This window comes from Lagopus muta, chromosome 20 (assembly GCF_023343835.1).
Source record: "Lagopus muta isolate bLagMut1 chromosome 20, bLagMut1 primary, whole genome shotgun sequence".
In the NCBI taxonomy this organism is placed as follows: Eukaryota; Metazoa; Chordata; class Aves; order Galliformes; family Phasianidae; genus Lagopus; species Lagopus muta.
This window is the reverse complement of record NC_064452.1, coordinates 3625385-3650889: the sequence shown is the minus strand read 5'-3', so window position 1 is coordinate 3650889 and position 25505 is coordinate 3625385. Positions and strand designations below refer to the sequence as shown.

The 25505-nt window shown below is 45.4% G+C and overlaps 1 protein-coding gene across 2 annotated transcripts; it reads left to right on the top strand.

Moving 5' to 3' along the window:
• Window positions 1–71: 71 nt before the first annotated feature.
• Window positions 72–23526, top strand: GOSR1 (golgi SNAP receptor complex member 1). Of its 2 annotated transcripts, none has more exons than XM_048967263.1 (9): window positions 72–191; window positions 505–604; window positions 2082–2169; window positions 2386–2493; window positions 2882–2973; window positions 3359–3433; window positions 14671–14700; window positions 20432–20514; window positions 21448–23526. In XM_048967263.1, the coding sequence occupies exons 1-9, from the start codon at window positions 161–163 to the stop codon at window positions 21570–21572; spliced, it is 732 nt and encodes a 243-aa protein (XP_048823220.1). In that variant the 5' UTR covers window positions 72–160; the 3' UTR covers window positions 21573–23526. The 2 variants fall into 2 exon arrangements, with proteins under 2 accessions (XP_048823220.1, XP_048823219.1); XM_048967262.1 differs by having other exon boundaries at window positions 505–610.
• The last annotated feature ends 1979 nt before the right edge of the window (window positions 23527–25505 follow it).

The following is a 25505-nucleotide window of genomic DNA, read 5'->3' as shown; positions in this document are numbered from 1 at the left end:
CTCGACGTCGCGGGGACGGGGGCGTGCGGTGCTCCGCGCCTCCCGTTCGCTGGGGGGCGCTACGTTGGGAGGTCCGGCCGTCCCGTCGGGCACCGCGCTCGGAGGGAGGCGCTCTAGCCAGGAGTTCTCGGCAGGCGGCGGCTGACGTTGGACAACAAAGATGGCGGCGGGGAGCAGCAACTACTGGGAAGGCGAGTGGGGCCGGGGCGGCGCGGGGCGCTCCCGGGACACGAGGCGGGCAGGGCTAGGCCTCCGCCGGGTCTTCTCTGCTCGCTCGCAGCCGGAGGGTGCGGTGTTCTTGTCGGCCGCTCAGCCGTGAGGCGCCAGTGCCCGGCTGAGCCCCGCGGCGGGGAGGCCTCGGGCCGTGTGGGGCGCGGCCTGCGGGCCCTCAGCCCCCGTCCTCCTCATCCGTCCCTTGGGGCCACCTCTGTGTGAGGGCTCCGCGGGGCTCCCCGGGCGGTCTGGGGCTGTGTGTGACTCCCCCCCGCACCCCCTTCCGTGCAGATCTCAGGAAGCAGGCGAGGCAGCTGGAGAACGAGCTGGACCTGAAGCTGGTCTCCTTCAGCAAGCTGTGCACCAGCAGCCGGGACGGGCGGCGCGACAGGTATAGGTACTAACACGTTTCTTTACGTTTTACTTTGCTCTTTGCAGCATTTGGTTCGTGTCAGTGGTTTAATGCTGGTCCCCAGTGTCACCTGTGGTGTTGATGCACAGTTGCTTAAGAAGCTTACTTTGTGGTGCTGGAGTTGGGCTCTGGGAAATGTCTCTTTCAGGTGCCAGATGGACAGGTGTGTGTTTGTGTTCCACCTGTGAGAGCACACAGGGCAATGGGAGAAGCTGTATTTAAACTTCAGTTTGTAATTCATGGGATCAGCACAGCTTGGGTCAGAAGGGTCCTTAAAGATCGAGTTCCAGCCTTCCTGCTGGCTGTCACTCAATTGTGGGGGAAGTGTGTGAGGGGAAGGATGCGGCTTCCTTAGTGCACAGTACAGCTGCCTGCATTGTTTCCCACGTCTCCCTGCATTACAGTTCTCAGGAACTTCAGTAAATGCTTTGTGCTCAGGCAGTTCAGCCTCACCTCGCCGGTGGGTGGCTGTGGTGCTGGTGGTCCTGTGCAGGGATGAGGGAATTGTGGCATGGGGCTGCAGTGACCAGCCCAGGGAGGACACCAACAAAGTGGGGAAGTGAAGCAGTCAGTCTGTGGCTGTACCTTCCCCAGGGGTGGCTGTTATTTCTGATTTCCTTTGAGGTAAGTCGTAGTAGGGACTGGGACGGGGAGAGCTGTATGTGTGTGTTTGTGTGTATGCATAACAGAGTTTGTTTGAGGAAATTGTTTATTTAGGCAGATTTGTATTTGACTGAGGATTAATATGATAAAACTCACCAACTCTTTCTAGCTTAAGGACTCAATCTGAGGCCTTTCTGCAGTTCCACAGCACCTGGCTATCAGCTTCTTTGTCCCCATGTGCAACCTTTAAAAAGTGCCATTCTTTGCCTGCTAATCCTGGATCCCCACATTGCATCTCGGTTATCAGAGTGATTACTGCTTGTATGTGTGTTGATTTCAGTTCTTTTTGAAATCAGTATTTACTGTCTATCCTTCTTAGGTTATGTCTTGATATGTACAAACCTGTGTATCCTACAGCCTTGTGTGCTTTTTGTCTTTTGACTAAAAGTTGCTTTCATTACCAAATTCATTGCCCATTCCTTTGAATTTTAAGAGTGTTTCTTGGTTTTCTACCATGGTGGGTTGGGTATAAATTTTCTGGAGGGTGAAATGATTTTTTTGAATCTTTCACTGAATTTCTGTCCTGGAAACCTGAGAGCAACTCAGGAATAATCATGTTGCTCTCGAGTCAGATTCTCTCTCTCTTAGCTCTGGGATATATAACTTGCTGTTTGTTCTAATTATCTTACTTAGTTTTGCCATCCCACACAAGATGTTCTGATCTTGCTCTGGTTGTGGAGATGATCATTTGTTTGGTGTCATTTCTTTGGTGTATCTTCCAAGGGGAGGTGCTGTTGTCCCCAGGTGATGCAGGTTGTTGTATGTTTTGATAACTTGCCTTCTTTTTCCTTAGCTCTGACACCACTCCTCTCTTAAATGGGTCGAGCCAGGACAGAATGTTTGAGACCATGGCTGTGGAGATTGAACAGCTTCTGGGAAAGGTAATACACAAACCACTGGTTTTTAAATCAGCATTTTGAAGCATCACAGTACAGGTTCCTGTGATGAGTGTTTAGAAAGTAATAGTGGTAAAGAAGTGTTTCTGATGGTGTGCATCTGATATAAGGGGAAGCTCTTTCACCTTATACACTGTACATTTCCTACAGTAATAAACAGTTTCAGGTTTTTGTGTTGGTTTGTTTGTTTTTCCCCTACAGCTTACTGGAATAAATGACAAAATGGCAGAATATACAAACAGTGCAGGAGTCCCATCCCTGAATGCTGCACTGATGCACACATTGCAGCGTCACAGAGACATCCTGCAGGTAACAAGCACGTGTTCCTCTTGTGTTTCATTTCTTTGGAGTAGTTATTAGTGTTATTAGCAGCTTGCTCAGACTCACTCCAGATTTCTGTTGGCTGGGAGGAAGCTCTGTGAGAGCCCAATATGAAAGAAACAACAAATCTGACTGATTGAAAAACATCTCCCCTCACATGGGCTGCAGGCACAGGGTCTGAAAACATTCTTACAAACAAACTTCTGCAAATGAGGTCGGGATTTCAACAGCCTCACGTGTGCTTGGAATGTGATGTGAATTTAATAAGGTGGTCTTTGCTGAGGGCTAACATTTGACAGAGATGGCAAGATTTGTGTGTCTTGCTTTGGAAACTTGATCTCAGGGCTCTAACTTTAGAGTGATTGTTTTATTGCAGGATTACACTCACGAATTCCACAAAACCAAAGCGAATTTCCTGGCAATAAGAGAAAGGGAGAATCTGTTGGGATCAGTACGAAAAGATATTGAGTAAGTTGCATTGTGTATTGCAGCAGTGCTGTGGGAGTGTGCCAGAAGGGGGAAGGCAGCACCTCCTGTAGGAGTGTGCTTGCCTCGGGTTAATCCTCTGCACTCTGAGCAAAATGAGAGTTGGTTGCTTGAGTTCACAACTCTTCATGAGCTTCTGATAGAAGTATTTGATGGTTTTGTTTGCTAATTTTAACTGTGACAATGAAATCGTGTTTGTAGAAGTAAAACTGTGAAGCACAGATCACTTAAAAAATGTTTGAGCGTGACCAAAGCTTTTCTGGTTGGTCATCTCAGAGCAACACAGCATGATGTGTACAGGAATCAGTAATGTCTACTGAAAAGCCTCTGCAGAAAATGTTTTTCAATGTTTGTTTTTTGCATTTAGATCCTATAAAAGTGGGTCTGGCGTGAATAACAGAAGAACAGAGCTGTTCCTGAAGGAACACGAGCACCTTCGGAAGTAGGTGTTACTTTTATTTCTGGATAACTTGCACATTTCCTTATGGTGAAGGTTGCAAGTTTTTCTGGGGGGTAAAACATTCCGAATTCCAAGTGTGGGTGAGAACTTTGTGATTTTTCCTTACCTCTAACAAATGTGTGCAGAAGGCAATGGAAGAGACTAATTCCCAGTATCTGTGAGTTGTCTGCACTTCATTGGACGAGGGAAATGAGGTGCTGCCTTTTGATTCTTGCTGCAGAGCACATGAGCTTGGGAGAGGTTTTATTTGTGCATTCCCCACACAGCAGTAGCAGAGCACTGCTGGTGTTCTGTGGACCGTTGGGATGCATTGTCAAGAAGTAGCACTGATGTTTCTGTGTGTTCTTGGCTGTAGTCATGCTAAGCTGCAGGCTCACACCAGAGGGCAGGCTTTCATTTAAAAGAAGGAACGACCTCAGCCTTTCTTTGGGTTGAATCTGTCACTAGGCGTGAATGATCAGAGCATGTAAAGTTTCCACACACACACAAAAAACAGGAGGCTTCATATTTTGGGGTTGAACATCACCTGGAACGTGATGCTTAAATTATCTGACATTGATTCCTTAAGGTTAACTGGGTTCCTTCCCGATGTTGGGATTTCTATTTTGAATTATTTTGTTGGAGTGAATACTTCATTAAGAAGTTTAGATAAAGCTACAAATGAAATATTTCTGGAGTTGTAAAATCCACTCCTGAAAAGCTGAGGATCCTCTGAGTGCTCTGTTTTGAAGAGAGGAAAGCTTGAAGTTCTGCAAACATTACCTGAAAGATGTTTTCAGACACTGAAACCAGAGCTCTGTGAGGCGTCCATTGCTTTGATCTCTTCAAACATACCAAGCTCTCTGTATGCTTCAAGGATAAAAACACGTGAAAAATAAGCAATTTCAGAAACATCACAACCATCTTCTAGGTGATAATATGAAGGTATCAATCAAGGCTGAAAGAAAAACAGAAAACAGTTTAATATGAGTTGGGGATGTTGAGGAAACAGAGCTCAAACTAATCGTGGAGCAGTACTGCACAGCAGAGATAACTCGAAGGTGTGTGAAGAAGTCTGGAGTAGGAGGAGAAGGCAGCTTTGGCAGGAAATCAAAGCCTGCAAGATGCACAGAACTCCTGAATTGAGGCTCTGTAAGCTTAGATATACGTGCTGGCAGAGGAAGTGACTGAAGGCTGTGTGTGTTTTGAGGTGTTTGCAGTGCAGTGAATGATGGTGCTTGGCTAACTGGTAGAAATAGGCACTGCATGTAGATTGTCGTGAAGGGGCAGCAGTGAGAGTTCAGATGTATTTGTGGTGAAGTTGTGAAACTTGGGAAGAGAGCTGGAAAATGGAGATGGGAGCACACAGTGTGCAAGGTATTATTGTGAGCTGCAGAGTGGTGACAGTGCCACAGCAGTGATGTATTCCTGTTGAGTAGTGGAGTACACACTGGGTTGTGACCCTGCTTAATGTCTGATCTCAAGTAGTATGGGGGTCAGAAGTGCCAAAAGCTCTACTTTGCGTGAGCCTCAGGACAGATGTTGGATCTCTGCTTTGTGCCTAAATCTGCCTTTTGACTTTTTAGCCCCATATCAGACATCATCCTTTCTGGAAAGACTGAGAACGAAGGAGAAGTCTGCCTTCTCCATATGTAGATAATAAGAGGGGAAGTAAAAAAATAATAATCAGTGAGTACGAAAGTCTGATGAGTAAAAGGATCCAACGTACATTAAGCAGCAAGGGAATGAGAGCAGCAGAAGCACTCTGGGCCCTTGGTGTAGCACACAAACTGCTCTCCATTAAGCTGTGGGCATTGGGCATCCATTTGGATTCCCTTCCCCAGGCTGGTGCTGCTGCTGTGTCAGTGCTGCTGGCACGGGCACTGTGCAGCTGGTTCCTCCCATAGCTCTGGGTTTAGCAGGGAGGTGGGTTTGTCTCAGCGTTCCTTCCTGGGGGGGAGAGGCCTAAAGAGTGTTTCACCTTGCAATCTGAGTTCTGTACCCATGGTTTGTGGGTTGGTTTTCCTACCTGTGGAGAGAGAAGCAACAGTGCTGGAAACTTTAATAAAAATTGTAATAAAGATTTTAACACCTGTTAATTAAAAAGAGGCAGGAAGGCAGTTCTTGTTGTGTACTGATGTCCTGCTACTATTTTTTACTTCATACCTCGGCTCTTTTGGCAAGGCAGCTGCCTAAAGAAACATCAAATCTCACAGCATCTCTAGTTGATTTTTCCAATATTGGTTTCCGTGGGACTGTGCAGTGCAGTAAATGTGTCTGTGTGCTTTTGGCAAGGAAGTAAACAAGTCATTCTTTTTCTTGTAATGTTTTCCATCTAAAGGAAACAAGAGTTTTGATGAATAGACGTAGCTGAGCAGTTTATAAACTGCTCTGAAAAGTGCTGCCTCAGTGGATGGAGTCCTGTGGGCTCGATGTGCGCCCTGAGAAGTTCTGCAGTTATTGATGAGCTGTGCCCAAAGTCAGCAAAGAAGGGAGTAATGCGTTTGATTAAATTTGCAGTGCTGCGTGTGTATGCAAGTGAGAACGTTTGCCCTGTTAGTGCTGAGTTGTCAGGGAATGGGGAAGGAAATTGTGCTCATCAGCTCTTGCTGGAGCTTGGTTCTGCCGTTGTTGGGTTGCTGTGATTACTGCCTTGCTGCTTAGCTCAAAAATCAGGCATTTGCCCATTTCCAAGAGGAGCGCTGCTGGTGGCTGTGCTGGTGCAGATGGCACGGGCTGATTTCATCACCAGCTGGCTCTGTTTGTGGTGAGCGCTGCCCTGCAGGCCCTCAGCCCAGCCAGGAAGGAGGTGTGCAGCTTCCTGGGGTACGGGGTGAGCTGAGGGGCTGTGCCAGGGGCACAGGGCTGTGCTGTGTGAACACAGCGAGGGTGGGTGGCACGGTGGGAGGAGAGTGAGCAAATCACAGCAGGGTGTTTGCATTCTGCATGCAGAAGAGGAACGGGAGAAGCGAGCAGTAGGAATAGGGGGATTTGCAGCAGTTGTGTCATTGTGCTATAAATAATACATACCTGGCTGGTGGAGATGTTGGGGTAAATCAGTGTTCATGAGGGACTTTCATAGAACCATAGAATGGCCTGGGTTGAAAAGGACCACAGTGATCATCTAGTTTCAAACCCCCTGCTCTGTGCAGGGTCACCAGCCACCAGACCAGGCTGCTCAGAGCCACATCCAGCCTGGCCTTGAGTGACTCCAGGGACTTCATCCATGTAAAGCACTCTGAGGTATTAAATGTCTCTATTGCTTCTATTGCATTTCATTTTTCTACCGAACTATATCAAATTTCCTGTGTTTTTTGGGGGCAGAAACAGCCACATTCTGTAGAGAATAATCACCAGGAAACCGCCTTCAAACTTTGTTGGTAGCACAGTTGAACTCCTAACAGAGGGAGTGACTTCTTCACCGTTTCTCCCTCTTCCTACTGATGTTGTTCACAAGTGCTCAGCACTGCTGTGTGCAAGCAGTCAGCTTAATGAGATGCTGAGGCACATTACAGGGATCTTCCTTAAACTGTTTTGTGGGAGAAGCTCCCAGCATTCTACCTGGCTGTAGTTTCCCATTCTTTGTCACATCCTGCTCTGCCCTGTGGACCATCTATGCTCTGTGTTGTGCTGCTCGTGTCACTGGGGGGTTTTGGAGCATCTCCAGCGTTGGCTCAGACCCAGAGTGCTGCCATGGCCACCCCTTCCACCCCATCTTCACCTCCCATTGCAGGGAGATGCACAGATGCTTGGGAGCAGCTGCTCCAGCTGTTCTCCTCTGCATTTCCATCACACAGAGCAAAGAGAGAGAGACCGTAAGAGAAACAGCTAATTCACCAATTCCTTCCTCCTTCCCAGGGAGGCTGGGCACAGCAGGAGGGAGCCGTGCTCAGCCTCCATGCCTGGAGCCTCAGAACTGCTGAGCTCTGCTGTAGTTGGGCCCAGTAAGGACTTTCTTAATTGCTCCGCTCGCCTCTAAATTGAACTTATTTTGTCTTCATGTCAAAGCAGAATGCTCTGTTCTTGTTGCTTTATTTTCTTAATTTTAATACAGATTTTAGCTGAAGCAGAGCTTGGTAATGAATAACTTTCTTTGCTTTGTAGCAGTTCTGGAAAAAGCCAAATCTGCTATGAAAAGCAAATCCACACTAACCATAAGCTTGGTTTGGGCTGTTTGGCTAGAAGCACTGAGAAAGGTGCAGTTTGGCTGCATACTTGCTGTGCAGTAGTAATAGAAGGCTGCAGTGCTTTGTCTATTGAAGTGAAAGATATAATGCAGGGCAGGAGTGAGGAATCTAGGTTAAAACGTTTCCACGCTGTGATTAACTGAAAGAGCTCGAGCAGCATTGTGTCACCAGTTTCCCAAATGCAGTTAAATATCATTGGCTTCTTTGTTTCTGGAGCAGGGAAAGTTGGGCAATGATTGCATTAGAAGTGCTGGTGCAAGCCAATTGGGATGCTCACTGTAATTACCCTGCAGACTGACTTGTCTGGTGCAGCTTTGAGCCTCCCTAACGCTGAGTTTTTGGGTAGGGCTGTACGTGCCATCCTAGAGGCAGCACAAATAAGCTGGTTTTTAAGGAAGGCATTTGAACAAAGGAGCTTTTTGCTGTCCCAGAGCAGCACGACAGCTTCCACTCAAGTTTCCAAACCCAGTTCTGTGCTCTCATTCCGCTCTGTCTCCTGTTGCAGCAGATTTGTCTCAATGCAGTTGCACGTCAGTGACTCTTCCTTCAGCCTGGTCCCTGTGTGGGGCTGAGTGGGCTCCATTTGTGAGCCTGCTGGCAGAACCTCATGGCAGAATGACACGAGGCTGTGTGACAGCAGCTGCATCACCTTCCTCTGTAGCATTCCCAGCCTGAACGCAGGATTCATGCATCTATCACCACACTGATCCACAAAGCTGGACTGAGCCCAGTGCATCTGTTTTCATATCTTAATGATAAATGTTTCTCAATAAGTGGAGGCAGTTCTGGAAAAAAACTGGGGAAAAAAAAGACTGGAAAAAAAAGCATTTCACCACTTATTAGGAGTGTAATATGACTGCATGAGCGAGTTATTGAAGTAGTTTAATGAGAATTTGGGGAGGTTCAAAGGCTGCAGGCAGCGAAGGAAGATGCTCTCCTGGGTGTTGTTACTATTTATAAATAATTTTCTAAAAGAATGTGAAAATCAGCCTTTAGCATTTCAGGATTTGAAAGAGGTTTTCCCTTTAAAAATAGTTTGAGCTTCGTTAGAGTAAAATCAAGTGGTGCTTTTCATCTGCCTGTGCTATATTTAAGGCTTAAAACGAACAGAACAACCACTAAACTAAAGATTGTGTTAGCTTCACAAGGTTTATTTGCAAGCTTTCTTTACAGTTAGATTTCATTTAAAAGGCAGTGAGGATAAATTCCCTGATGCCTGTGGCTGTGGTGAGATGGTAACACCTCAGTTTGTTTGTTCCAGCAAGGAGGGGAGGTGCCTGCACGCTCTGGGGGCTTCCTTTGGAGATTCCAGCACAGAGCTACACCAGGTTGTGCAGGTGACCGAGGACACAACCAGGCAGCAGCGTTGAGCACCTCAGAACTCATGGTTGGTACAAAGTGTAGAGGTTCTGTGTTCATTTCCACGTGCCCCCTAGGAAAAGCCCGTGAAATCCACCCCAGGCCTTTATAGACATCTGCAGAAACTCAAGGACAAACCCTCACAGTGCAGTTGGGGAAAATGACCTGAGTGCATCACAAACAAAGGAAACTAAAGATTGAAGCTCTGCTCTGGTTTGTGGTTCTGGGCTTTACCTTAATGGCAGCGGCTGCCCTTGGTGTGGGGAGGCAGGAGCATAAAGCCACCCTTCAGAGTTCACAGCTCCACAGGCACTTCTGAAGCAAGTTGCTCGTTTCAGAAATAAACAAGTCAGCCACGTTTGCTGATCTGCTTTTCGTTTTCCTTCAGACACCGCTTCTTAACTAGGACAGCTTTCCTTCCACAAGGGCTGCATTGAAGTTGGGACTTTGACAGGTACCGAAACTCATCTCCCATGAGTAGGTTCTGAAAAGTAGGTGTGTTGTTTGAACAGATCCGACAGTGGTGGAGTTCTGTCGAGGTTCTTTTGTGCAGCTTATTTAACATGAGCAAATTAGCTCTTAGTTCAGAGGAGCTGCCTCTGGTGATTGCAGAGCTCTATTTATCCTCAGCGAGCACTCTGTTCACGTATAATCACAACAGTGATGCATGTAGTATAATTTTCCAGCTACAGAACATGTTAATATCCCCATTTATGAGAAGGAAACGGTTTTAAAATTAAGACAAGTTTACTCCTGATGCTTACAGCATTCTAGAAAGCATTCTAATGCAGATATTCCCTATAGAAATGTTTTATGAAGCAAACATCTTCCAGAGAAATGGACCCCTCCTGCTGTTGTGATTACCAGAAGATATGTTGGTTTGCATAGATGTGTGTGTATGGATACATTAAGCAGTGATTATTTCTTTTTTCAGGAATAGATATTATATCTCTTGGAAAATTACATTACTGTGTGAATGTCATTGTTGAGTTTATTATTTGAACCTCTGTACCACTGCTTCACAATGAGGTGCTCGTCATCCTTGCTGCTGTGCAGAAGGCACTGCAGGTGTCCTAGCACCTGGGGTTACTGGACATTAAGCATTGCCTCCCACCTGCTGAGCTTTAAAATGCATTATTTAGTTCACTGTACAATTGCAGGAATCCTTTCCTGAAGCATAAGAAGCAGGTAAGTAGTTCTAACTTCAGGTGCTCTGAGCAGGTCCTAAATGGAGGCTGTGTGTCTTCCTACACCTACCAAAAAAACCTCAAAACCACAGCAGAGTTAGGAGGCAGAAACCCAATGTGTATTTTAGGCTTCGTACTAAAATAAAACTGGGTTGTCATCTCAGGGATAACTCTCACTTTGTTTCTGTGCTAGCTTCACTGGAAATTAAGAAGACACTTGAGGTATTAAATACCAAGGTGTGTGACCAGGCTCCTCTGGAAGGCGTTCTCCTTGGCTCTCCTTTTTTGCCATCATGGGTGTGTGAGTAATAGGACAGTTTTTCCAGCCTTAGGAAAAGAGGTTGAGGTGGAGAAGTGGCACAGCCTTTTTTGTTACAGTACTGGGTTTCATGGTGCATCGATCTCCTCCTTGTGCCCAACACACCACTGCTGACAGGCTGTCTTGGTGTCCTCTCTTCTGTCACCTTGGTGGTGGACACTGAAGGCTGTGTGCTCTTACAGGTGCTGCTTGGTTTTGAGGGTTTTTTTTCCTCCTTGATTAAAGGTATAATTTACACTGTATCTTATAAACCAGAGGAAATAGTGCAAACTGCACTACTACTGATGCTGGGTCCAAGGAGATGCCGATAGAGCCCATTAGTAAGTTACTGGAATTGTTCTGACAGCTGTGGTTACTGATAATGACTTACAGTAAGGCCTGCCCTCTCTGTTCATTTAACTTTGTTCCTATGGGTAATAGGGAGCAATTACACAGGAGGGTCAATCTATCCAGGAACTTTCCCAACCGTGGACAGAGAGCCTCTAGAAACTTCGTTATGTGGCTCTTGGTGCCATCCTGGCTTTGGTTTTATGCTTACTAATAGGCAACCAGCTGCTGCACTTCATTTAGATGATAGGAGCTGTTTTCATTTTAAGTTTTTAACTGCGTTCTTTGGGTAAACTGGGTAGTGCAGATTATTGAGAAGCCTCTTATTTCCTTATAGATCTGCTTTAAAGGAAGGAGTATTGCTGTTACTCACCCTCCTGGGACTCTCAGACATCAGGCACTCACAGTAGTCCTTCTGTGTGCCAAAGAGCTTTCTTGGCTAACTCCTCTTTTTGCAGAAACATTTATTTTACTCTGCTGATAGTTCTCAGACAAATACATGGAGTGCAGGGGAGGTGTGGGCTGTGCCCTTTAGAGATCCCGGACAAACAGCGTGCTCTGGCTTTTGAATGGAGCTCCACCCCAAAGCCATGGCATCCCTTGCATCATTTTCTAAACAGCCTTAGAGAAAAATCTTTTTATTATTTGCAGTCCTGGTGTAGGCAGAATTACAGATGTTAGATAGCTGCAGAGCTGTGTTAGCTTAGCTTTAGTTCAGACCCAAAAGGCTCTTCTCGCTGTAACCAATGCGCTGTTGAGGTATTTACTTAATGATGCCGTTAGGAGTCTGATTTTAATGAGTTCTTTATCACAGGACTGCAGATTGGTTGTTGTGCTGTCTCTAACCTCTTACATGCTGTTTGCATGTGTACAAGGTGGATGTGAAGCATGTGGAAGGAAACCCAGCACCATTACGTTGGTGCCTCCTGCCTGGAGCAGTGGTTTCTGTTCATTTAGACTAACAAACTGCTTGCATTGACTTAAGAGCAACATGATGATGTGCTGTCATGATTTTTCTTCTCCTTTCCAATGTTGCAGCGCTTCCTCTTTCTTTTTGAACACGATTGCTGAGTGTCACACAGTGATCCACAGAAATAAGATTGCTTACATGCGTAGAGCTTGAAGGCACAGTGACATTTACACTGTTAACAGTTTGTTCCTTTGGGGCAAATCTATACATGAACATAATGCTCGTACTTGTGCTGGTATTTGTTGTGTTGTTGTAGGCTGTTATTTCATTTTGGCTACTGCAAGAGGAAGTGTGAAAGCCTTGCATCTCCTTAGCACCCGGCTTGGTGCTGCTTTAACGAACCAAGGGTTTGTTACTGGTTGTGTGGGTGTTGGAACCTTTCTGCTTTCAGAATGTTTGTCCCTAGCAATGCCCATTCACCCCAAGTCTTTGTTTTTGGCCAACCTGCTCTTCTCTCACTGGCAATTTAAGGTGAGTATTAGTAGGCAAATGGACTCTTTTTCCTCTCTGCTGTGTATTCATAGCAGGTGCTACTTCTGCTCTTCGCTACCAACACAGGAGTCAGTTTTTTGTTGTTTGCACAGACCTCTGCTGTACGTTTTCATAGAATCATAGAATGGTTTGGGTTGGAAGGGACCTTTGTATCATCTAGTTCCAATCCCCCTGCAATAGGCAGGAATACCTCCCTAAAGCCCAGGTTGCTCAGCCGCCTGGCCTTGAGTGCTTCTCTTTTTCTCTCCTCAGGTCTCATATCCCCTCAGTGTGTTTGACTCCATGCTCTTGTACTGGTCCCAGTCAGTGAGGCTTCTGCAGCAGTTTTTATCTTCCCTAGCATCTGTGTCTGTATTAGCTATGCACCTCCAGCACAATTCTTTCTTTCTTTGGCATTGAAAATGAATCAAGCTTGATACGAGTCTGTTAAAATCTGGAATATCTAATTATTATCACAGGGAAGACTAAATTCCACTTCACCTTTTTCTAGTTAAGTTCTTACAGAGGTTAATATTTAGAACTTCAGTGCTTTGGAATCTCGATGGCACTGAAGCATTGCTGTTTTTTGGGGGGGTTCTCATGGTGTCTCATTTGTGAGATAGGAACGGCTATGATGGGAATATCTGTGTAAGTATGATTTGCTTCATCATAACCTGCAGAGTTGTATTAGAGTATCAAGTATGCTCTGCAACATTTGCATTCCTTAAAGCTCCACGTTGCCTGGTGATTCAGGACTGTGAAAATAGAAAAGATTTGGTGCAAGCAGCTTGGGGGAGCGAAGGCTATTGCTGAATCTTACAGTCAGAGCAAAGTAAAATTGGTGCTTCTATAGAGAAAGAAAAAAGAAAAGAGAAGGAAAAATAATTTTAAAAGCTAGGTGTAATGGGCACACAGCTCTTCTATCCCAGAAGCCTATTTTACTGAAGTTAACCCAGAGGAAAAATTACCTGTCCACGTATTTAAATGACGAACTGCATGCCCAGTCTTTTCTGAAGATAACAGTTGCACAGAGGCCTGATTATTTCATGTGCATGACTGCTGCTGCTGGATCTGTGCCCCTTATTGCGGTAGGTGATGACCTCAGCATCTTTTAGCATTCCTTTGCATAGTATTTTTAAATGACTTGGTCAAAGTGCCATCTGTCTCGACAGGTGAAAGTGCCCAGCTTACTGAAACATATGGCAGGGCAGATTAATGTTGCCCAGAGCGATATCTTGCTTGGATGCTCATAAGGCAATGTCCACTGGAATTGTTGTCTTTGCTTGGAAAGCAGAAGAATAAAATGGAGATTTTTCCGAGGAGCTCCATAATGTTTTGGATGTGTAAGATGCACAGGGTTACCTTTGTCAGTGTTTTGCCTTTTGATTCTGTCAAGTAGTTAAAATTTAACCTTATAATTGTGAGATCGGTGTGAAACAGAATATTGATAGTCAGACATCTGTAAGCATCCCCTCCCTTGGTCAGGCTTTGGTTCTCTGCTCCCCACTGTGCTTTTGGGCTTCCTTAAACCTGGCTGTTATTTTTTGTAACTGTGAGGTTGTGCAGTGCTGGAGGTGCTCTCAGAGCCTTCAGAAGAGGCAATAGGAATGACATGCTGGAAGATGTGTTCAGCAAACCCGTGTGTTTTGCAGCTATTTATTTAATGAGAATGTATGAGTTAGCTCAGTCTGCCCTTCCTGCACATCAGTCGTTCAGAACACAATTCATATGCAGCTCATCCTTTTCAATAGTCAGGAGGACTGCCTTGTAAGTTGAGAACCATTCATCTTGTGACTTCCAGCACCAATTAAATGCTTTGGGTTGTCGTTTGAGTTCTCTGTGCCTCTGGTAATAAATACCCCACAGTGGGAGAAAACAGCTTTACTTCATTAAACCAATCAACTCACAGCTGATCTGGCTCTTTGGAGCATGGCTTTGTTTTGGGAGCAGAATGAAGTGTTCCAGTTCCAATGTTCTCAGAGTTTGACCCCAGTTGGGTCCCCAACTCCAGCTTGGGCAAAATATCTGTAGTGCTCTGTGTGCTGCCTCCATGTTTCAAGGGCCAGAAGTAGCAGCTCTGGTGGAGTCTCCATCCCTGGAGGTGTTCAGGAGCCATGGAGACGTGCTGGGACCATGGCAGTGAGCATGGTGGGGTTTTGGGTTGGACGTGGGGTCTCAGAGGTCCTACCTTGCTTATAGTTGGTGGGTGCTGCTCTAGGGGACGCTCTGTGTCTCTTCTCCAGAACTCTCACTGTATGTGTGCCAGATCTGTGTTGTAGTGAGCAGCAACTGTGCTCTGAAACAAGGCTTACTGGGGTGAATTTGTGAAGGATTATGCCATGGAAATCACTGGTGTAACCATCAGCAGTACTGAGTGCTTGTTCCTTTTTTTAACCTTGTTTTTTCTTCTTGGCTTTCAGCTCAGATCGGCTGATAGAAGAAACAATAAGGTAGGGATGAATTTACTAATTTTCATTATTTTCTGTACAATCAGTATTTGCACTGCACTGTGCCCAGAAGTCTCAGAGTCACTTTCTTTATACAATAACTGTATTGTTCACAACTTGCATTACAGTGAAGTGGGGTTTTATTTTTACTGTTCAACATTGACATAATGGTGTTACCGGAATATTTTATTCAGCCTAATTTGGAAAATTTGGGTTTCTGTTCAAAGATGAATACCCTCTATGGCAACAACAAGGATGGCTGAGCAAAGGGAATCTCAGGTTGAGTTGTTGAGGGCCATTCCAGTCGTGGGGCTGTTTCTTCTCAGGGTTACTCTCCTGCAGCATGATGTTCTGTAGTCCTTGGACGTGTTCAGCATCCCAGTATGCAGCTGAGATTGGTAGGCCCTTGGACCTTATGGGCTGGAGTGACTGTTGCTGCTGCATAGTTGCTTATTCCTTGGTTTTCGTGTGGTTTGAATATTTAAGTGCTGCCTTTCTAACTGATCTAGAAATCTTAGAATCGTAGCATTACAAATTATTTTTATCATCTGTGCCCTTCCCAATCTTTCATTGAACTCTGAGATTTTGAAAACCAATAATTCAGAGTGCCTGACTTAATGGTTTTAAGTCTCAGATTATTGCCTTAAAAAAAAGAAAGAAGAAAGCAAGCAAGATATGGTTTCAGATAATGCATGTACTGGCATAAGTGATGAAGAGGAGTAATTAGAGGCTCTGTGTCCATTAAAGGCTGGCTAGCTTAAGTACATTCAGTGGGCTCAGTATAATTAACATGGTGGAAGAATGTGTTAAACCACCACGTTAATGTGCTGTGACAAACCAGAAGTGGTCACTGCCGTAATGTCTGAGAACGTGGATGAAGTCTCTCCTCAGGCTCATAAAGATATTGCCAGTCTGAGCACGGATGCTGTGAGTCTTCACTTTACTTTGGTTCTCATCTTCTCCTGATTAAACATCCTCTCCTTTATTGCCACATTTGTAGCCCTACTTTTCCACCTCATAAGCGCACTCAGTGTTTGTCAGATCTCTTCCTTGCTCTCCTTGCTCAAACATTCTCATAACTAAAGCATTATAAAGCCAGTGATGACTTATTAAGCTTGATATCCTGCAAAATGACTCGTATTATTTGAGCTCTTCCCCTGGCCTCCTGATTACGTGTCACTGAGGAGCATGAGAGTACAAGATAAGTGAAGTCCTGAGTGGATTGCCTTGCAAGCTGGGGCTCAAACAGGGCACCTACCTGTGTGTAGCCTGGGTTCCTTGACGAGCTGTGAGCCAGCCCCGTGGTGTCACAGCCACAGCATCATCAGGAGGTGACCTGCCTGCTGTGAAATGGCTTGGAGTTCCATTTGGGTGAGCTGCAGACCTGCGGTTGACTGTGGATCAACCAGGGGTGGCTTCTCATGCCATAGACCCAACTGCCTGGCTCAGCTCAGAGCTCCTTGCTGCTGGGTGCAGAAAGCTTTCCTTCTGCCAGCAGGTGAGCTGTGATTTTAGGAGGCTGGATCTCAGCTCCTTGTTGCACCGTTTGTTACCTGTAGTAAACAGACTTCTTGTAGCCATTGCCAAAAATGTTCTACATTTCTTTTTGTAGAGAAAGAGTTGGGTAACGACACACATCACACACTGCTGTTAATTTAGATCCCCTTAATTCAGTTCTGTCTCTGATGAAGCCAGGGTGATTTTTTGTCACCCCCAGTAGCTGGAGGTGTCCAGGTGTGATATTCCTGCTCTGACTTGCAGTGCACTGAAGAGGGGCATTGTGTGTGGTTCTTCTATGGAGCAAGCAGACCTGCAAGAGGATGCATAGGTGCTGCAGCTGTCGTTCCAGATGTTGTGTTAGCATGAACCTTATAATGAGATTTTTAAATGAATTATGTGACATGGCTGTTAACTGCAGCATATTTCTTTCCAGAAAGGAGTGGGAAGTGATAGTTTGTACTGCAGTTCCTTTGGAACTGTGTTCACTTGTCTTGGATATATTTAAATATAAGCATAGATTCTGCTTAATATGTTTGGTGTTCTCAGGTTTTCATTTTCAAACATTATCGCTTTCTCAGAATAGCAAATGATTTATTTCTTGTTTTCCAACAGCTTATATTTTTAGGTTGGTTCACTTTGACAATTTGCTACAGTTTGGCATGCACAGTGTGACCAGCTGCTAGGAATTCATTGTAATATTCCTTCTGGTGCCTGATTCAGGCTCACTTGTCAGGCTTTGTCTATTGGCAGGATGGACTCGAGCATTTTTGCTTTGACCAAACCCATAGATTGAATAACTAAGTAGAAAATGTGTGTATATACAGGGGGCATTCCTCTGGGTAACAGTTAGGATTTAATAAAGGGCAAAATTGTCTAGTGTTAAGTCCTGGCTTCGCAGGGTGGGGAGGTAGGAGTTGGATTTTGAGTCGTAGCTCTGCTCAGGGGAGCCTGCAGGATCTGGGTGAAGTCACACTCATTTCTGGGGGAACATTTCCTAGGTTTTCATCTGAGCCTTCAGCAGAAGACACGATGATGTGTAGTGAAGTTGGAAAGGCTGTGTGTGTGTATGGATATGCCTGTATGTGTGTGTATATGTGTACACAAAGAACAAGCAATGTAGTCATAATTGTTATCGATTTAGCAGCAGAGCTTGCATTTCTATGCACAGTCACTGAGTCCATTCCCTCAGTCACAGATGTTGTCATGCATTTCAATAAGCAAGCATGATTCATGAAGCACAAAGTGAAGCAGAACTTCCCGTAGCACATGAGTTATTTTATTTTTAAAAGCATGTCTTGTTCCTTCAGAGCTTTGTCTTAGTTCTGCACTCATACAGATGGGACTGAGCTGTGTGAATAAGTGAAACAAGGAGCTGATTTTTGGAAGATCTGGTTGGCTGATAACACTGCATCTGAACGGCTGCTACGTGGGGTAAAGGTACCCAGCCATCCCTGCTGCCTCAGTCCAGTCGTGCTGCAGTGAGCACTGTGGCATGGGGAGATGTTTGAAGTAGTGCAGTCCTGATATTAATTCTTAGTTTTCATCAATGCTGCCACTCCTGTCACGTGGACTTAGCAGAGATGTCTTATCATTGGTAATCAGCAGTCAGGAACAATTGAGAACCAAACTTCCTGTGGGAGCTTGGGAAAGCTGGAGGATCAACGTTCATCATCTCCAAGAATGCCCTGAGAAATGATCAGTGTTTTGTTGGGAAGAAAAGTGCACTTTTAAGCCTTAATTCTGTGTCGCTCTGCTGAGTGAGTTTGAGAATTGGATCTACCAGGGAGCAGGTGGATTCCTGAGGGAAGGATTCAATCTTATGTCATAAACGTTGGCTAGAAGTCTCAAAATGGAAGAAAAAGTAATTCTTCATCTGGAGAGATTGCTGTGTCAAGTGACCAAACGGGACCAATGCTGTGAACAGGAACAGGATTCATTTTTTTTAATTAAAAAAAAAAAAGACATTTGTCAGTAAACAAATGATAACAGTGAGTTAACGAGCATATGCTGGGGGTGGGAATGGAAGCAGAGCTGTTTAATGAAGAGTATGAAGATGCCTACATGCTTGAGTGTGCAGAAACAGGACTGGTTCCCAGAGGCTGTGCATTGCCATTGTGGTGGGGCTTAAATGCAGTAGTCTCAGGTTCACAAGTACAAAGGCTCAGGTAAACCAGGCAATATTTTGGGTGATCAGTGCATGAAGAACAGTGCTTTCTGTCTGAGTTTTAATGTGAGTCCTAAAATGACTCTTCCATGTAATCACACAGATCAGTTGTGTCAACAGAGCAGGTGAGCTGGTGGATCCACAGCAACAAACAGGCTTTGCTTAATGCCTGTACCTGTACAAAGCAAGAGGAGCTGCTTTGGTCAGTTCTGCTTGCACAGAAGAGCAGCACAGGTTGATGGATGGGCACCTCCTCCTGAACCCCAAGGAGGCCCTGCTGCTTCCACACAGCTCCAGTTTCACCTTGTGCTGATCAGACACTGCATGAAACAACTCAAAGCCATCAAGTGCATGAAGATCGATCTTAGTATGCCCAGGAGCATGCATTGTGTCAGAGTTCTGTTTGTTTGTTCTGTTTTGTTTTGAAATACATCTCAAACTGCAGAAAGGGGGCTGGAAAAGGCATCCTCCACCTAAAGAGAGGGATGCACATTTTTTCCTCTTATGTTTTTGGGCTGTTTGTTTCTTCCCAGTTTTGGCTGGCACACAGTGGGAAGGCAAGAGATGCTGCCTGAAGGTCTCCTGGAGGTGGAGTTGGCAGATACAATGGAAGGGAGCCCGAATGAACTTAGTGCTGCATACTTAGGGCTCATTGATCCAGGCTGTTTCCTTAAGGTATCTCTCAGCTGTGGCAGTGACCTTGTGCTGTAGGTCTGAAAGGGCCACTGTTGGGCTCGGCTCTGCTGGATTTGCCAGATGTTGTGGTTGGCAGCAGTGCCCTGGTGGAGAAGGCAGTGGTACATGGGATGATTCAGGCACTGAGAGTGAGCAAGCAGAAGATGCTCCTGTAAGTTTGGATGTCTGTCTTTGGTAAAGGATACTTTCTCCTATCTGTTCGCTTTCCTATTGCATTGCAGCCTTAGCTCCCTCCTATTTCCCTGTTGTATCACGATGTTCCAGTTAACTTTCATTCTCCCAGAACAGTTTCCCTCCATATTTAATGCTTAGAAACTTATCCAGGAACTCCTTTTAATCATTGTTAATCACACACGTGTCGTCAGTAGCAAATGTCATCTTCTGAGTTGTAACCCCACAGCATCTATGGATGTTCTACTTTTTGCAGTTCACACCAGCCAAGGAGAGCAGCATTCCTCAAACTCTTCCTTCTTAAGCGCTGCAGCTCCTGACTCTAAACTCTTATGTACCTCTATGTGTCAGTGAGTGCTTGTCAAGACAGAGCTCTTGCATTCAGTGTGGCTACATGGGGCATCACTGGGACTGCATGTAGCAGCCGGCCCTTCAGTTGTCTATGGTAGAGCTCTTGGTTTTATGGGCTGAGGAGATGCTTCAGGTTCAAAAAAAAAGAAAAATTGTCAGCTGAGTATTTCTCCAAAATCTTCTGTTACATGCTTGATCATTTAAAGAGAATAGTTGCTGCTCTCCAACTTGCAGAATGCTTTGTACTTGGAATTGATTTTATATTCACTTGTACTGTGCTCTGATATTTGAACCGAGCGCATCTGGGTCGACCAAGTCTTACTGAAGAAGCAGAGTATGGAAACTGTATTTCCTAGTGTGACATTAATTAGGAGAGAGGGTCAAAAATGTGATTTTTTTACTGCTGTGATGGCAGTGTCATTTGGTAGAGTTCAGTGATACACCAGCTTGTAGAAAACAGCAACGTTGGACTTTGTGGGACACGAATCAGAAGAACCCAAGCTTTTATGCTCAGCTGGGGCTGGGATCTGTTTCATTCAGCAAGCTTCCCAGTTTACAGTGTAGTCTGGCAGGGCACCTTTAGGCTGCTGGGAATGGAACTCATTTCTTACTGGGGGTGGAGGTGCACCAAATCCTTGTTCAAAGAGTCGTCTTCAGTTGTTAATGGCTTCTACAAGAAGAAATCATGTAAGGGTAAAAGGGAGAGATTAATGGAACCAAATGTTGCTTCATTCACATTGCTTCACCTCATTCATTGTTCTGCAGAGAGGTGTTGCCTGCTCGCTTTCCTGTTGTTTTAACTGTGGATTATTCTTAGCACCAGCAACTCGATCCACTCTTTTCTTTTTCCAGCATTGCCATGGCAACGAAAGAAAATATGACTTCGCAGAGAGGGATGTTGAAGTCAATACAGAGCAAGATGAATACCTTGGCTAGTATCCTTCCTTAAGAAAACTGTGCTGCCAATGCTTAGGAAAGAGGCACAGTAACTTCTTTTCGGGATGCCATTGATTCAGGGATCAAAATGCTTTGGGATGCCAACAGCTGCATAACCTACGGTGTCTTGTTGGGTTGTGGTTGTTTTTTTAATCTAACTGGCAGATGTGATGAGCAAATTGGTTTTATTCAGCTCTGAACCCTGCCTATAGACCCATGTCTACATTTTTCACATAGAGACCTATAACAGCATTTGTTACCTTTCCAACTCTGTGTGTTGGTTTTGGCTTTCAAGGTCAGAGCACCTGCTGCTGTTTGGTATCATTTATAGCTCAGTATTCATCACCTGAGGATCCTTCTGTCTGTCACAGGCGTGCAAATGTTAAGATTTTGGTTTCTTAGCTTAGGATAGATTGACATCAGTATGATTTGACAGTAGGAGGAGTTCTTCATGTGCTGTGCAGGGATTAGTGCAATTCATGCAACATGCATGCTTCTCTGTCAAATGCCTTTGCTTGTTCCCTTAGCCAGTAACTATTCCATTAAATGAACATCACCAAAATTTTCCCCCTCCTTCCCCCCTTTTTATTTTTCCATTTGAACATACTCATTAAGAGTAAAAAAGCCTCATAGTGGAGATGACACCAAGCACTGGTAATTTAGGTGATCAACTACTGAGTTCTGTGTACATGTGAACTTTAACCTGTTCCATTCACTCTTTCCTCTGATCATTAGGTCACAGTTTCTCTGCCTTATTAGCAAAGTACAGTTGTAATCCTGCTCATCTTGTTGGCTTTCTGATTGCATCTTCTTTCTCCAGCTTGTGGGTAGTTCTGTACCTCGTGGCATTGCTGACTTGCACGTGCAGCATTTGGGGCTGGTTCAATAAGTGGCTGTGTTTTTGGTGTGACCTTGACTCACCCTGCTTAAAGACCGGTTCCCAGCAGTGAACAGCCTGATCCAGAGGATCAACCTTCGGAAACGACGGGATTCGTTCATCTTGGGCAGCATCATTGGCATCTGCACCATCCTACTGCTGCTCTTTGCCTTCCATTGATGGATGTTTCCCCGTGGACTCTGCTAAACTCATCACCACCATCCCTCCCCCCAGCCAAGGAAAAGCGAGCGGGGGAAGAGATGGACTTCCATCAGCCTGCTCCCCCTGCCTGGGACCGTCAGCATGATGTCTAGAGTTGATGATGATAGACTGCAACACTGGTTTGGGGTTGAAGCTGCAGTGTTTCTCCTTCCCTGCCATACATCTTCCTTTGGTTAAATTTGGTGGGGGTTTTTTGTTTTAAGTTTTTCCTCCTTTAGCCCCTTTCTCATTGCAAGGTAAGTAAATACAGCCACTTAACAACAGCAGTAGAGCAGCTCCTGTGCCCAGTGGTGCTGGGAGGTGCATTGCTGGCCAGCAGGTGGGAACTGCAGGAGCCCTGCTTTGCCTGCAGGCACTTCTGGGCACCGTTGTCCTATCAGAAGAATATTGCAGCTTTAAGCCATCAGATTGCTTCACTACTAGATACACGTTCTGTAATTCTTTTTAACTCATGGTTGAAGTAATAGTTATTTCTACATCGTTTGTGCTGTGAAAACTGTGCTTCACACAAACTCCTCAAAGAAGACAAGGATTGCTCCATTCGCTTTTTGCACAGAAAATGAATAAACTGCCCTCTGAGGAACAGTGATAAGGTTTCTTGTGGCTTTACAGGGACGGACAGGTCCTATTCTGTTAAAAGGGAGCACAGTGCCCTCGCAGCTCCTTACTGTAGTGTTCAGTCATCTGAAAAGTGACCAAACGTGAGTTCACCTAAGAGCAGCCTTTGGGTGTCAGTACTTGGATTTTGGCTGACATCATAGAGGTCTTTATAAAGACAACGACTGAGAAGTGTATATTGTAATTTACATAAAGTTATTCTAATAGCATTAATATTTTTACACTGTAAGTAAGATATAATCTACACTGTCAATTGGAAGTGAAAATGATGATGGTTCTACCTGAGGCAAATGCATCTGAGTGCAGAAGTTTTGGACACACCTCCTCCTGGTGAAGAGTTGAATGTAAAATAGCAAACCGAGTTTTATTTACTGTTACCTGGGGAAGTTCTCCTCATCCAGGCACACAAACCCTGGTGTTTTGCATTGATGACTGGTGGCAGGAAGGGCTTTGATGTTGCAGAACCACAAACGATGGTTTTTTTCTTTCTGCTCTTTCAACTGCTTTTTCTCCATCCGTTGTGTGATAACCCAGCGAATCCCAGCTGAAGCACTGGAATGTCTTAGGAGCTCCATCAGCTCTCTGACAGCATTCCTGAGAGATTCCACGTGTGCCACGGATGTCAGGTTGTCCTCTATGGAACAAAGCCTCGTGGGGCAGTCGCAGTGCTGTAGTGCTTCTCTTGTGTCTGGCTGGGGTTGGGGTTTGTGCCTGCTGCCCCTGAAACGTTTGTATGGGTTGGAAGGCTTGTTTGCAGGGTAATGACTCTGTGCTAAAAGGTCTGCAAGGGCTTCTGATCGGCCTTAGAAAGCATTTGGAATTAATACATGTAAATAAATTTGGTTGATCTGGGAATGTTCCTGGTTTGATATGAAGCGTTTATTAAAGGGGTTTATGAAAAACCTTGATGGATAAAGGGAGGTCATTAATGAAGCTGTGTGCTGGGAGATCAGCCCTTATCTCCCCCATCCCACCCCAGGCAGGACCCTGGCTGGCAGCCGTGCACCTGCTTAGGATCTGTAGGATTTGGCTGCTCTATAGAGGGCACTCAGATCTGCAGCAACAGAAATAAATTCATTTCCTTAATCTGGTAACCCGTCTTTTACTGGACTTAATTGATGATTTGGTGCATATATTTAATCTTATTGTGTGAAAAAGCTGCTATGGAAAGTATGTAATTATAACAAATGTGTCAACAGGATTGATGTTATGAAGATGCTTCGGAGGAACTGATTTATTTTAGTAGGAGACAAATATGCTGAATTATCTCTGATAAAGCTTGACTGGAAATGCTGGCTGTGGTCCTTCCATCCAGTTCTTCTTAATCTTTAGGAAAATGTGGTGTTAAACAGTTTTTATTCCTGGAATTCCCAGCAGAGTTGCAATGTAGGAACTCGGCCAGGTCCTGCTGGTAACTTCTGGTCCCTCAGGCTGACCCCAGCACTCGTGTCCACGCTGTTTCTGATCCTCCTGCTCCCTTTGCTGGCTGTGTGTTTGCTCAGCACTGAGCATTGCTGTGGCAGAACCGAGGATGGGGGGTTTCTGCTGCTGTGGGACGGCACAGTGGGTGCTTGTGGTCAATGCTGAGCTCATGAGCTTTGGGTATCAGCGTGCTGTAAGCTCCTGCTGGGTTCATTACACTGATCAAGCAGAGCCTTTCGTAGTTCTGAAAGTTCTCTCTTTTGAAGGTCTTAAGGCTGCTGTGAGAAGAACCAGTTCCTCACAGGGCGCTGAAAATAAAAGAGCAGAAGTGTTTGTGCGTGGTGTGAAAGTTCCAGGTCTGTGCTGAGCCTTCCAGGAGCCACGTTACCAAAACTGCTCTGCCATTCCCAGCTGGGGAACTCCTGTTCAGTTGGGTTCATCGGGTCTCCCTGCATCCAGCAGCTTGTTTGCCAAGATCATTCCATGCATAACTTTTTCTTAGGTTTTTGGTTTTGGTTTTTTTTTCCCAAAAACCTTTCATGTGAAGCAGACAGGAGGGACGACAGGAAGAAATCATTCTGAAACTCCTTCTAAGAGTGCTGGATTACGGCAGCCCTCAGAACACCAGGCCTATTTGGCAATGCACAGCCAAGGGGAGCACAGCGGGACTGAGCTGAGCCCTTTTCTGGGTGACATCAGGAATCCTGGGATCTGTGTGTGCTGGATGCACGAACCCAGCGCTGTGCTCAGCTCTTGGTTGTCCTCTGCGCCCTGCAGAGTGAGGAAAGTGGTTTAAATCAACATTCCCTCAAAACGAAACCACCGTCACCAACAAAACCCTTCTGCCAAAACATCCCAGTCCGGACTTCAGTAAGTTCATTTCTGATTGCACTTTCTGATTCTTGTTGCTTTTCACAGAGCTGCGTGAAACTTACTGTATCTGTAATTACTTTTCACCTATTGTGCATTCTCTGGATGTAATTACGGAGCTTTGATATGTAATTTAATAATAAATGAGAACTCTAAGCAGGGTGCTTGGTTCTTTCCCCGGGGCAACTTCTCCCTCCCCGGCTCCAGTGAAGATGCAGACATTGCAGAGCTCATCTCTGCAGTTTGGGATTGACCCTAAATGTACACACGGGTTTGTTCTCTGCTTTTGTGCCGCAATGGGCTTCTCTCAAGGTGAGCTCTATGAAGCTTTGTGATTATCCATAGTTTAAAACACGCATTCCCAAACTGGGGCCAATGTGCAGCTGACAGACTATAGGAGGTGTTGCTCTTCCCTTTTTTTAATCCACTTCTCTGTGGTTTGGTTCCTTTGCTCCCACCTCACAGCACAACACCAGGTGTGAAGCTGCACTTGGAGCTCAGTGCGAGCGGTGTGGAAACCCACAGCCACAGACCAGTGCATCTCAACAGCACCCACAGACAAGGCGAGCTGCCCCTGTGTGGGGGGCCGTGCAGTGATGATGAATCCCTGCATCCCTCATGTGCCCCCAGGCTGCTGGGGGTGAGCAGTTCTTCCTTCAGGGCAGCTCTGGGTGTTCCTGCCTGGAGAGCCGACTCTGGGATCGTTCTGGATGCACAGAGGCTGTTCTGCCTGCAGACGGGAAGCGCCATTCATTTTCCCAGTTGCTGCACTGGTAATAAGTGGTGCATAAAATTCCATCTTCGTTTGGATTAGGAGGTAAATTATTAATGGGGTTGAATCCTTTTTTCCAGCTCCCTGTACAGTCAATAATTTATGGTGGCACAAGCTCCAGATACATTTTTAACCATCCAGCTCCCAGCACACTGCGTGGTGTGTGCGCTCAGCTCCTCCATTTCCTGCTGCCATTCCTTGCTCCTAAT

Bases quoted from the DNA above. Each gene is read 5' to 3' on its own strand.
- GOSR1 (XM_048967262.1), top strand. From the start codon at position 161: ATGGCGGCGGGGAGCAGCAACTACTGGGAAG. The intron at 2,494-2,881 runs GTAACAAGCACG...GTTTTATTGCAG, and splicing joins GTCACAGAGACATCCTGCAG to GATTACACTCACGAATTCCA. The intron at 3,434-14,670 runs GTAGGTGTTACT...CTTGGCTTTCAG, and splicing joins GAACACGAGCACCTTCGGAA to CTCAGATCGGCTGATAGAAG.